Source organism: Acyrthosiphon pisum, chromosome X (assembly GCF_005508785.2).
Source record: "Acyrthosiphon pisum isolate AL4f chromosome X, pea_aphid_22Mar2018_4r6ur, whole genome shotgun sequence".
Classification (NCBI taxonomy): domain Eukaryota; kingdom Metazoa; phylum Arthropoda; class Insecta; order Hemiptera; family Aphididae; genus Acyrthosiphon; species Acyrthosiphon pisum.
In genome coordinates, this window is record NC_042493.1 from 131,089,279 (window position 1) to 131,103,369 (window position 14,091).

Genomic DNA, 14,091 nt, shown 5'->3' on the forward strand with positions numbered 1-14,091 from the left:
AAACCAAAAGTATTTGAAAAGTATTTAAAATACTTTTTCAAAGTATTTGAGTAGTATTTGAAATACTTTACAATTAAAGTATTTGAGTAGTATCTTAAATACTTAAAATAAAATGTATTTGAGTATTTACTCAAGTACTTTTTAAAAGTATTCTTTACAGGACTGATAATAATACACGCCGATACCGTTCCTTCGCGGACGGCCGTTTAGCAGTCGAAATAACCCACTCCAAATATTAAATATAATATTATTATATTATTATTTTCTTTATATTCTGAATTTACATTTTTATATTTTGATAATAATCCTAATTACATAGCAGGTACTTAGTTGTATTATTGTGATTTATGTTTTCAATTTTTCTTGAGGTTGGGTAGGTAGTGCACGTGCACTTGTGCACATACACACGAGCCGCCACTGATCCTTAGAATCTACACCATTTAGAATCTACATTTATTTATTCTGTGTCTACACTAGACATCTGTTAGAATTAGAAGCAATGATAAAAACAGTCTTTCTCCCTTCCCCATTCCGAACAATCAACTTTTATGATATAGCCATGGCCCATGGCCTGTCCATTCTTTAATACGAGGACAGGACGTACCCCCGTTAATAAATGATCGAGGCACTCGCACTTGTCCTGAAATTTCATGGAAAAAAAAGAAATTCGACAGTGAAGTTGCACACTACCGTAATATTGTCCGTATTTACGTTGTTTTCGCCACCTCGGTCGTCATTACTCACTATTAATAATTGTCAGCAATAAGCAACAACAATCAGCAATATGTTGACTGTGGCTTATCAGCTGTGGTCGTCACCGGCTCGGTTCTACGCCGTCGCCGCCGAGCGTATCAAAGATACGGCGTCATTGTGTATTTGTGTGAGTGTCGATCCGTTCGCGTTACCCCATTCTACCGCGAATGTCTGCGCACCGTAGTCCGTAGATCATTACAACACACCGTCCGCCCTGATGCGCTTCTGTAATCTGTTGCTAAAGACTCCGGCTAGTTACCATCGTCAGCAAGCTACGTTATGACTTATGACGCTGCCGGTCCAATACGCCAGTCGCCGAGGTCCGATGCCACTCAAGTTCACGGTAATAATTTATTTTCCCGAGTAGAATAATTACATTTACACCCGCATATTAGCATTCTGTGGTCTGTCTGTCTCTTTTACTTCCGCGCTCTGATCGGCCAGTTGACATCGCTGACCTAACCTTACCTGCTTTATAGTGGCAAGACAGACCCTAGAATCATAAGCTTTTAAATTATAGTAATGAAATCATTAGTTTTTGTTTTTATTTGTAGTCAATATTATACAATATGTATACCGATAATCGCTCATTATAGAGATATTTGTTTTTAATTTTTTAGCTCATACAAGTTTAACACTGTTTATGACATTAGAAATTGAGTAGACAATACCTTTGATACATTATGTTGCACAAATGAAAACTGAAAACAATATTACCACTAAGCTTATTTACTATTTTGCATTTTATCGAACATTTTTACATTTGAATATTTGAATACTTGAAATATTATTATAAGTTTATTATCTATGAAGGATTAGTGTTTGGATTTTAATTTAAGATAATTTTTTTCAACAGGTTCTCATAAGTTGCTCTAAATACTATTGCGGTCACCAAAATATGCTGTATAGGCGCTGGATATATGGGAGGACCCACATACAGTGTAATAGTAATGCAATGTCCACGCATAAAAGTCACGGTTGTAGACATATGTGCTCATCGTATTTCACCGTGGAACTCTGAAAAATGGCCTAGCTACAAAGTGATTTAAAATATTAAATCGTATGTTACATTTTTCATATAATTTTAAACTCGACATAATTTAATTTTTAGCCCTGACTTGATGACATTGTAAAAAATGGAGACATATAAACTTGTTCTTTTCTACAAACATCAAAGAAACTATCCAAGAAGCAGATTTAATTTTAATTTCTGTTAATACCACTACAAAAGACATTTGGAGTAGGCAAAGTAAGTATAGTGTACATTTCCTTGAAAAAAAAATACAATTAGATTTTTACGTTGCTGTATATTGCAGGGATGGGTAACTGGCGGCCCACGTGTGTCGCATTTTTCACTGGCCCGTGCTACATTTCAATTTAGCTTATAAATGTTAAGATTTTTTTGTATTTTATTTTATTATATGTATAAAATTATTAAAACCGATATAATGTTTATCGTAAAGAGTAAAAATAAATTCTTATCTAGTATTGAACTATTGAATGTAAACAATATTATATTATTTATAGACGTATAGTTAATATTAAGTTTATTTTTTTTTTTTTTCTATGTTCTCTAGCCCGCTAGATTTTTGCACATATAAAATTGGCCTTCTAGTATCATTGAGTTGCCCATCCCTGGTATATTGTATAATAATATTATACCTGTATGTACCTAGTCATTGAGTAGATCAATGTAATGGGTGTGTATAAATTTAAGTTCAATGATTTGAAAACAATTCTTCACAGGAACGATATGTAAAGATTTAAGGATATTTTATAGTCTATATTAATATTACTATTACTAATCAATTTTCTTTTAGTGACTAGATCATTACGACGCACCGTCTGCCCTGTTGCGCTTCTGTTGCTATAGACGCCGACTACTTATCATCGTCCACAAGCTACGTTATGACCCGGCCGGTCCAATACGCCAGTCGCCAAGGTCTGATGCCACTCAAGTTCACGGTAATAATTTATTTTCCCGAGTAGAATAATTATATTTACATTCGCTTATTAGAATTCTGAGGTTTGTCTCACTCTTTTATTTCCGTGCTCTGATCAGCCAGTTGACATCACTGACCTAGCCTTACCTGCTTTATAGTGCCAAGATAGACCCTAGCTTTTAAATTATAGTAATGAAATCATTAGTTTTTGTTTTTTATTTATGCGTATGCCTAGAATACTATGCGTGCGGGTCTAAGTTTAACACTGTTTAAGTCATTAGAAATTGAGTAGACAATACCTTTGATACATTATGTTGCACAAATGAAAACTGAAAACAATATTACCATTAAGCTTATTTACTATTTTGCATTTTATCGAGCATTTTCACATTTGAATATTTGAATACTTGAAATATTATTATAAGTTTATTATCTATGAAGGATTAGTGTTTGGATTTTAATTTAAGATAATTTTTTTCAACAGGTTCTCATAAGTTGCTCTAAATACTATTGCGGTCACCAAAATATGCTGTATAGGCGCTGGATATATGGGAGGACCTACATACAGTGTAATAGTAATGCAATATCCACGCATAAAAGTCACGGCTGTAGACATGTGCTCATCGTATTTCATAGTGGAACTCTGAAAAATGGCCCATATACAAGGTGATTTAAAATATTAAATTATATGTTACATTATTCATATAATTTTATACTAGACATAATTTAATTTTTAGCCTGGACTTGATGACAATATAAAAAACGGAGAAATTTAAACTCGTTCTTTTCTACAAACATCAAAGAAGCTATCCAAGAATCAGATTCAATTTTAATTTCTGATAATACCCCTTCAAAAGATATTTGAAGTAAGCAAAGTAAGTATAGTGTTCATTTCTGTATTACAAAAAATACAATTAGATGTTTACTTTGCTGTATATTGTATAATAATTATACCAGTATGTGCCTAGTCATGAGTAGGTCACTGCAATAAATTTAATTTCAATGATTTGAAAACATAGTTACTATTATATTTACAAAACCCCGAACATAATTTGATATTAATTTGTTTTGCCATATTTTATTATAGGGATGTGTCGCTGACCTAACATACGTTGAAAAATGCGCTAAGATTATTGTCCAAGTTTTAGCAAATGACGAAATTGTAGTGGAAAAGAGTACAGTTTCAGTTCATGCAACGGAGAGCATATTAAACATTTCTAGCGCTAATCACGAATGTTGAATTTCAAGTAAGTTAATATTCCTACATTAGGTATATTATACATTTTTAGTTGTTCATATACCTGAATGATTCAATACGCATATTGTATCATACATTAATAATTTATACCATTTTACTAGCTGTTATATTGAACTTTATGCGTACAAGATAAATACATAGGCAGGTAATAAATAATACAATTATTTGCTTATCCACTTTTAAAATCTTTTATCTCGTAGGTTTATGAGCTGAGATTTGAATATAACACCAAGATGTAATCGTGATATCACCTGTGCACTTTTTGAAGGCAAATCTAGAAATAAAAATAAGAATGGTTTGCTTTCAAAAAAGGCAAAGGTAATACTCGTGAGTCACCTGCAATACATGTTGCTAAGATGTTACTTGATGAAGGAGCAAAACTTATTATTTATGACCCTAAGGTGTGTTGGAAGAACAATAGTAGTATAGTGGAAGAGGTATAAATTATGAAATTATATAAAAAGAAAAAACAACATTTCAACGAGGGTGCTGTTTTTTTCCTAATATAAAATACAGGTATTTCATTCTTATTCATAACTAAAATGGATCATTATTTCTAAAAACCCTAAATTAAGAAATGCTTTGATGTAATTAAATTATTTATAAAAATTATGAGTTATACCTCATTTATTTCAATTTTTGTTTAACACTTATATTATAATACATTAATTGTTTGCGCAATTGTACTATGCACAAATTACAACTATGGTGTAATTGAAGTGATTTTATAATGTAAATTTATTTTTTTAATGATTGACAATTTATTACACGAATTAAACGGTATAAATCATGTTCAAACTGTAAATAATGATAGTTTAGAAAATAAGTATTTCCATGTAGTCTCTATTTTTTGTATGAATTAATTAGTGTTAAATTCTATTAATCATAGTTTTGATGTTATTGTGTTGAGTGAGACTTGGCTAAATGAAGGTATTAATTTTATGATTAACGGTTATGAAACTATACTTTCTCTCTGAAAGTTAAATAAATCAGATGGCTTAACAATATTTTTAAAATATGTTAATATTTTTTTCTGTGAGATTTAAATAATTACTTAGGGATTTTAGACCATTTTTAACTCCGAAATGATAATAAATTCCAGGATGTACAGATTGAATTTCAGTTTGAATGTTTATTTTTGATATATTGGTTTTAAGAACAGTTCTAGCATCTACTGGAAATTCACTAAAACATTTGTGTTCTTTCAACACTTTTAACAGTGCTGACAAAGCTATATTAGTTATATTATATGTAACGGCCCATTGAACAATTTTGTTGATAATAGAATTTTTGTCATCATTAAAAAAATTTAAAAAAACTACCTACAGCTTGACTATCACTTGTAACACTATACATATCATCATTAGATTCAGATATGTTTGATTGTAAGTCATTAACTATTGGTGAATTTAAATATGAACTAACTGTATCTGGAATTTCTTCTGATGTGCTGGGGACATTTGTTGTATACAAGTCATTAGAACTACCTGAAGCTTCATTTGGAATTTCATACATTCGACTATTATTAATATATTCATCAAATCCACTAAATTGGGAATTTTATTCATTTTCATTAACCTATAATTTTCTACTACTTCAACTTCTTCTAGAAACCTACGCCTTTTTGTAGATTTACTTATTGTTTGACAAGACATTATATTAGATATCTAATAATATAAACTTACATTTAACAATATTTCGAATAATTATATTGGAAGCAAGTACCTTGCAATTAAAAAAGCAATTTTCAGGTATGTACATAAATATTTTCAGAAAAAAATTTGGAATTTATTAATATAAATTAAGGTGGAGCCTTAGTAATAGGGTCCTGTTTTACCGTACGGAACCCTAAAAATTATTTCATTTAAACCAATTGTCAATATTTTTCGTAGAATCATCCTGATAATGTTTACTTGTATTATTCTAATAATATTTTACCCTTTTACTCTTTCCATATATAGAAGCTTGAAAAACTTGATTAAATACTATTAGTCGCACTACAAAATGTAATCAATTCTTAAATCATTTTCTAGAAATGTCTGGAAGAGGTTTTTAAAGAGCCGTTTTCCTACGGTCACTCCTAAAGAACCCGAGGAACCACTTGCACCCCAAGAACATCCTAAACCTGAGAAACCTCAAAAACTAGCAGTGTTACCAATACAATATACTGAATTTCCTGTGGCTGCTATACGTTCTCAAACCCTAAACGTACTCGTGGAAGAAGGGTAATTATTGTTGTTTTACTTGTAAAAATGAATCATTTATAATATTAGTTAGGTACATTATTATATTAATGGTAGTACCTAAGTGTTTAGTATTACACACAATTAAAGACTGCTTAATATTATATATTAATGTTTGAACTACCTATATTTACAAACAAATAATATGACAGTAGTAATATTATAAACTATTTTATTTTTTAACTGAGTTGTTTTTTTTTAATGATAATGCAAATATAGGTAGCTGGTTAATAACTAATTTCATGATTTTATTATTTTTTTTTATTAAAATTATTATGAATACCTAATAATATAATAAATAATATATGTTTGAATACTTACCCGTATACATTTTCAAACTGGGATTAGTTTTGGATAATTCATCTACTTAAATTAATATTATTTATAAATTTTTGAAAAATTGCTCATTTTATGGATCCCCACGTGACACCCTGTCATCAAGACCTTTACCACTATGGCAGGGTGTCGCGTGAGGATGCACAGAAGAACTTATTTTTGTCAGTCGTTGGCAGGTTCTTTCGGTGGACAGAGTATATAATTTATGGTTTATAGTCTCATATTTATTGTGAGTCAATTGATAAATTCCTTAATTCATTATTGTTAAGATGATTGATATTTGGTTTTTATAAAACATTTCTATAATTTCAACGTGTCAAATTAAATTAATAAAAACAATTGTTTATTTTCTCAGGCGTCCAAGGACTAGTCCAGAGCATAAAAAAGCATATGTGGTATCTGAATTAATTAAATCCCCAAAGCAGCCACAAACAAACATTGTAGATATTCCAGCAGAAAAAGAAGAACAGACTCCAGTTATATGTAAAGTATTAAAAAAGTCTGAAAAAGATACTTACCACATGTACGATAAATATATTTTTTGTTTATTGTTAATAATTTTTAAGGTTATAAGTAGAAGAATGTACAATGCGAATTAGATGAATCATTAACTAAAAAATATATTTAATATACTTAATATTTAGAGTTATAACTACATAATATTCCAAAATATTTTAATTTATAATAGATCATCACTTACACCCTTGACAATAGTTATTGTCTTATAAATATTTTTTTTTATCTCATCCACGGGCGGCTTTTCTCTCTATGTAGGCAACTGTCTGGTTAGAGAAGCCGCCATACCCCGCCCGGGCATGGCAAAAATCTACGGGGTGCCCAATTTGAAATTCTGCCGAAACCAAATACATAAGCAACAACCAAACAAACGGTAACCTCCCCTACAAACAAACAAACAAATGGCCATAATTGCCGGGCTTAATGATCAAAAGAAAAAAAAATGATTATTTAGTATTTTTTTTAATCTTTTATACTTAAACAATACTTTCAATGTTATATTGATTTTAAATATTTGCATTTATTATTCACAAACCTAATGTCTACTGTTTAGTTATCATTATTTTGAAATTCAATTTTGTGTTTTTCTATTAATGTTACAAATTGATGTTTTTATGTTTGTTGTTTTTCTATAGGGCTAAATTGTCATATAAGAATTAAATTGAAAGAAGATAAAACTTAATATGAATATAGAGTTGATTTCAATCCTCTGGTTGATGCCAAATCTGATAGTTTTTTTTGGTGAATGAACCATGGATTTATTCCTAGTTAAAACATTTAATGGCACGTTACTTTGTATAACTAAAATGCTACCATAACATGTAATTATTTATCAAAAAAATATATAACTAAAAACAATTATCAATAACATAATATGTTAAATTTTTTACTAGGTTACAAAATTAGTGGGAAAATTAAGAGATGAATCTGAAGTAACATTAACAATAACATTTGAGCGTAAAAATTATTTGCGTGAATGTATTCATTTTTATTACAGATTTCCACGCGCAATTATGAAGATACTTGGTCTAGTAGAATTTGGAAGAGGTTGATTCAAGTAGACTATAAAACCAATTTTAAATACCTGTGGTATTCAGATTAATTAAATAATTGTTTGAATATTATTGTAGACTTGAAGTTTGGCCAGGCTTCATAACTACTATTGACGAGTTTGAAAATGGTCTTTATATTATGTGTGCTGAAGTATCACTCAAAGTTTTACGTGTACAAACAGCTCTTCAAATAATGTAAGCATATTAATTTTCTTTATATAATATGTCAACTGATACGATTCTTGACGTTTTAACAAATACATTTAATGTTTCTAAGCATACTAATGTTTGGAATAATATGTATTTCATTTTTTTTTACTCTATACATAATAAATATATTTATTTTTTTAAAACATGGTTTTTCTAAATAAAGTTCTCATATCTTTATGAACTAGATTTTAATTCAATCAACGTAAGGTTTTTTCTATAAATGTCAATACAATATTATTTGTTGGATCAAAGACCTTGAAAATTAATACAATTTTCCTAATATATTGTTAGAATGACGGTTGAAAAATATTAAAAATTCAGTCACAATTTTTTTGTTACCATTTAAAGTTCGGATTTTGACAAAATGCATAAAAAATCTCGAAAATGTTTCAATTATTTTGAGTTAGAAGTTCATAAAAAGTTTTTTCTTAAATCTAAGATTTGAAAGTGTAACACAAGATTCCTCATAAGTTTGTGAACCTTTATCAAAAAAAAAAAAAAAAAAACTACAAGAAAATATTTTAAATTTTTAAGAAGTCGCTACACCCGCATATCTCGGTCTTAAAAATGTACAACATTCCAAAAACTGTTTTGCACGGGAAAGATTTGAAAAGGCTACAGTTGTAACTTAGAAACGAGATTTTCACCACATAAATAGAACAACTCTGGCTGTGAAACGTGGTTTTTATTTTTTTCTGATATCACTTATATAAAAAAAGTTCTTACTATTTTAAAAACCATTATTGTTTGTGTTCTTCAAACTTGGAAAAACTTTTTTCGTATAAATGATATCAAAAAAATAAAAACAATATTTGCACAGCCAAAGTTTTCCTTATTATGTGGTGAAAATGTTGTGTCCTAGTTATGATTGTAGACATCTTGGCTCTTTCCCGCGCAAAATAGCTTTTGCTATGTTATGCATTTGTAAGAGGAAGACAACGCATGCAAGTATAGCGTCCTCTTAAGAGCGCTTGAAGTATTCAAGAATATTGATTTTGTTTAAAAATATTATTCGTGGGTTTCTCTAATTTCTCAAGTATCATTATATACAAACATTGAAGTATGAGAACATGCTAATAATATTAATTTAACTTACCGGCTACCGTATTAATAATAACAATATAAATATATAGTGAAAACCTCCTCTAACGGACACCTCCCAATAGCGAATACCTCCAAATAGTGGATGTTTTCTAGGGAACCAACTACAAACTTTCTACGACCTGAAATCTCTGAATAGCGGATATAATTTCATCGAACGAGAGTGTCTGTTATTTAGAGATATTATAAAATATCCAGACTGACAAACCGTCTCCACTCAGAATCGTTTTTTGTATACAATAATTATTATATCATTGAATTCAAAGTTAACACCATCCATAACAGTGACCCAATTGTAACCTACTGTACAGCAGAGCAACACTCACTTACCCGCTTTTTTATTGCTTGTTATCCTTTAATTTTATTATAAAATAAAGGAGAATAAGGATATGCTCCTCATCTTATAGATATCATATATAATTTATGACACGGTAATAAAACGTATCTCGATTTTGATTATTGTTCAGTTTTTAACCGATGTATTCCAACACCAACCATGATTACCGTCATATATTAGTAAAGATGATAAAAACTAGATTATTACTGTTATTTATATAAATGTTCCCAAAGATGTTATAGAACATTTGATACCAAAAACGACAAAAAATTAATTTAAAAAAAAAAAACCGAGATACGTTGTCATCAACAATATTTTTGTTTATTATAATCAGTCTTATTCAATAATCCTGTAAACCAATAAAATTAATAATTCTCGAGTAATTTTATGTGTAGCAAATATATTTATATATTTACAACTACTATCTGTATATAATTGTTCTGTTCTTTTACTTGTATTTGAAATTTATAAGTTAAACTAATCAACTATGCAACTGCAAGATTTCATTTTCAAAATCTTATTTGTTTATTTTTATAGGACAAACATCATGATGAATGCGAAAACCAATAAAAGAGATAGTAAGCAAGCCATAAAGACTGCATTATGTGGTTCTACAGTAATTACACGTTACAGCTTTAAAACATACAAAGTTTATGATGTAGACTTTGAAATGAATCCTTTATCAACTTTTGAACAGAATGGTGTTGAAGTAAGTAATATTCATTTCATCTAGATACTTATAAATCTTAAATGCTATTCATTTTTATTTTCTTCTCTATTTAAGGAAACATACAAAGATTATTTCAAAAAAAAATTTTATGTTGAAATCCAAAATCTTGAACAGCCAATGGTTATTACTACATATAAAAAAATGCAGATGTAAGTAATTTAAATAGATGAATTAAAATCATTTTATCATCAATATTATTTTAAATTTACAGGATTCAGAAATTTGTCGTTTAGTTCCTGAGCTTTGCAATTTAACAGGATTGACTGATGCGATAAAATCAGATTTAAACTGATGAAGGCTCTTCACACCCATATTTTGGTTACACCAGAAGTGCAACAAAATGCAATTGAACATGTGGATCGTATAAATGCTTGATTTTATGCCTACTTAAATTCTATTAAATGATTTAATATAACATATTTGAAAATCATCATTGATTAAATGTGTAATAAAATATTACAGTTTTTATTTATTTTAATGTTGAGCTGTTTGATAAGTGATAATCAACACATTTGTCCATAAATTGATTTTTTTTTTTTAATACATTTTATAGGTCATGAAGTAGCTAGCAAGAAATTCCAAGATTGGGGCCTAACGATGAGTCCAATCCCAGTGAAAATGGAAGGTCCCGTTTATAAAGAGAAACAATATTACTGGGAAGTAATATCAGAAAACAAGTTGGAGTAAATATTGATTGGAGAATGGATGTAGCAAAAAATGCAATGTTTATTGCTGTAAGTATATAAAATATGTAAGAAATGTTTCTTGCAGTTTGTAGTTTATTTGTACTCAGTTTAACTTATAAGAGGCTTCTAACTTCTAAAAAATAATAATATAGATAATTCAGTTCTAAATATTATTAATTTGTAGGTGAACGTGTCAAATTGGGCAATTATGTATAATCCGAGAGATGAAGGAACGGCTAAATCATTTTGCAGACAATTGGTTTTATGCAGCTGTCGTCTTGGTATAGAAATTAATTGGTCATCCAAAACCAATTAAAGTTCAGACGTCAGAACCAGAGGATTTTATTAATACTATTGAGAATATATTAGTGAATAATCCTGATATACAATTTCCAAATAAAATAGTAGATCGTCATAACGCTGTGAAACGGTATTGTTGTTCAGAAATTGGAATTGCATGTCAAGTACTAAGAAAAATCACAGCTGAGCTTATTATTATTATTATTAGTATATTTTACTGTATTTTTTATTTTAGATAATTGCCTCAAGGACATTATCCAAGCCAGAGCGGTTACAATCAATTACTCAGAAGATTGCTTTATAAATTAATTGTAAATTAGGTGGTGCTTGTTGGGCTATTGACATCCCATTGGTAAGGTTTTCGTATATTAAATTTATTTTCTAAATAAATATGTTGATATTATTTTTACACTATTAGTAATAATTTATTATAATTATAAAATATTTTATTAACTCAAGATAGTGAAAATAAACAGATGTCTTACATGCATATTATTCTATGTTATGTTTCCCAAAACAAAGCTAATAGTGAAAACAAAAACAAAAACTGAAATGCTCTCAATACTATAAAATATAGATATAATCTATTCTGTTGCTAATGTTTAGTATACTATAATTTTTCTTTTATTTTTTAGAAAAATACTATGATAGTAGGAATTGATGTATACCGTGAGGAAGGTAAGCAAACGAGTGTTGTTGGTTTTGTAGCCACAATGAACGAGACATTTACTGAATGGTATTCAGCCTCTGCAATGCAAAAGAGTACCCATCGAGAACTTATGAAGTCTATGAAAGATGCGTTTAAACTGGTGATGCAGTTTAAAGCAGTTAGTTTTTGTTGTATTACTATAATTTATGTTTTGATATTGTTTTAAAATTAATTACAATACTTTATTCTAGAAAAATGGGGCGTTGCCTGAAAAAATAATTATTTATAGAGATGGTGTATCTGATGGAGATTTAAAACAAGTGGAAAAAATTGAACCATCAGATTTTATCGAATCATTTAAAAGTTACTCAGTACCATATAATCCTATGGTTTCCCTCATAATTGTGCAGAAACAAATAAACACCGAAGTTTTCCAAGTAATATATTATGAAAGATTAAACCAGAACTTTGAATTATTGACACACTTTAATTAACTCATTATTATGTTTAGCCAAATTAGGTAAAAATCAATATGATAGTTTTTATTAAAATCTGTAGTTATTAATAGAAAAAAATTTCCTCACAACTTCCAAGTGCATAACAGCAAATTTACAGCAGACGTTTAGCCATGTTTGTTCAAAAATTTGATTGAATTGACCTATTATGAAACTTGATGGTAAGAACATTATCTATGTTTGTGCGTGATTTTTTTTTACGATAGTTCGATTTCTTAGCAAATTATGTGTGTTTAATTTAGCGTAAATTAAAAATACTCATAACTCGCTTAAAAACTGAAATATCTTAAAAATCCCACATACACACACAGTAAATGTTTTTATTATTAAGTTTCACTCTAATATTTAAACTAACGGAGTTAATTGTGATATGCTGAGCGTACATTTGGTAAGTTACGCACTTGTAAGACATAGCAACAAATATCTGTACTTGCATATGTTGTCTCAGTCTTAGATTAATTTAGTCTAATTAGCACTCTATTAATTAACAATGTATCCATTTGAATTTTTATATTATTTTTTATACTAGACGCGGTTTGGCCACCTCTGGTATATAGTATATTTATTATTTAAGCATGTATTAGAATATTCTTTGTAATAAAATTATATTGACCTATTATTATTATTTTAATTCAAATTTGTATTATTAATGATTTTTTTTTTTTTTAGTATGCAAATAAACTAACCAAAATTATAGGCAAAAACACAGGTGAAATGCCTAATAATTAATTGTGGAGCTCTCTATTTTTCATGTAATAAACATGTACAATTTTGGACGACCAGGAAGGTCTATTCAGCTTATATTTACATGATGTACACTATTAACTTTTTTTTATTAATTTTGTGATTGTTAAAAATATTCTCAAAAATATTCAACTCTTAAAAATAACTTAAATGAAAAACCTTTGTTCCAAATGTTATTTTTGGTTTAAAAAGTAAATTGCCTTTTTTTATTATGACTAAAAACCTTGTTTTATTTATTCCTTACATTTTATTCAATATTATTTTATTATGAGTTACGAGCAAGCTACACATTTTATGATAAATTATAACAGTAAAATTTGAACAGCTCGAAGTCAAAAACATTGTTATGCCAAAACAGAAACTAAAAAGCGGGTAATTGGATGTCGCTCATATGTACCTGTATGGCGTATGCAATTATTACTTTAATGTATGTACTTTACGATCTGTAGTTAATTGTTTGATTATAATTTATAATATTGTTTAGGCTGTTGAAGGCGAACAATTTTAGGGGGTCGGATTTAGGCAACATATTCTATATCTATCATGAGTGATGTGTGACTGTGTGTGTAGTGAGTAGTGACTGATCATTAGCGTGCGTTAGCCGTGATCGAAAATCCATACCTAACCTCAGTGGCGCCGAGTACGCACTTATGGTGATTCAAATGAACCACCTAAAATGGTGGGTGGGTGGGGACCGGGTGGATGGGTAAAAATTATC

At 29.0% G+C, this 14,091-nt stretch overlaps 1 protein-coding gene and 1 long non-coding RNA gene across 3 annotated transcripts; both read left to right on the forward strand.

Annotated features, from left to right (window-relative positions):
- Nucleotides 1-892: 892 nt before the first annotated feature.
- On the forward strand, nucleotides 893-4,520 carry LOC107883862. Its single transcript, XR_003838735.1, has 7 exons — nucleotides 893-1,096; nucleotides 1,610-1,793; nucleotides 1,865-2,002; nucleotides 2,574-2,718; nucleotides 3,181-3,362; nucleotides 3,434-3,571; nucleotides 3,784-4,520. It is a non-coding gene; the product is annotated as an uncharacterized LOC107883862 (long non-coding RNA).
- A 6,191-nt stretch (nucleotides 4,521-10,711) lies between these two features.
- Nucleotides 10,712-13,500, forward strand: LOC100571904 (piwi-like protein 2). Of its 2 annotated transcripts, XM_016804767.2 has the most exons (7): nucleotides 10,712-10,924; nucleotides 11,033-11,213; nucleotides 11,350-11,629; nucleotides 11,701-11,817; nucleotides 12,101-12,292; nucleotides 12,366-12,551; nucleotides 13,299-13,500. In XM_016804767.2, exons 5-7 carry the CDS (start codon nucleotides 12,110-12,112, stop codon nucleotides 13,356-13,358), a joined length of 429 nt encoding a protein of 142 aa, XP_016660256.1. In that variant the 5' UTR covers nucleotides 10,712-10,924; nucleotides 11,033-11,213; nucleotides 11,350-11,629; nucleotides 11,701-11,817; nucleotides 12,101-12,109; the 3' UTR covers nucleotides 13,359-13,500. The 2 variants fall into 2 exon arrangements, with proteins under 2 accessions (XP_016660256.1, XP_029348668.1); XM_029492808.1 differs by lacking the exon at nucleotides 10,712-10,924 and having other exon boundaries at nucleotides 11,012-11,213.
- The last annotated feature ends 591 nt before the right edge of the window (nucleotides 13,501-14,091 follow it).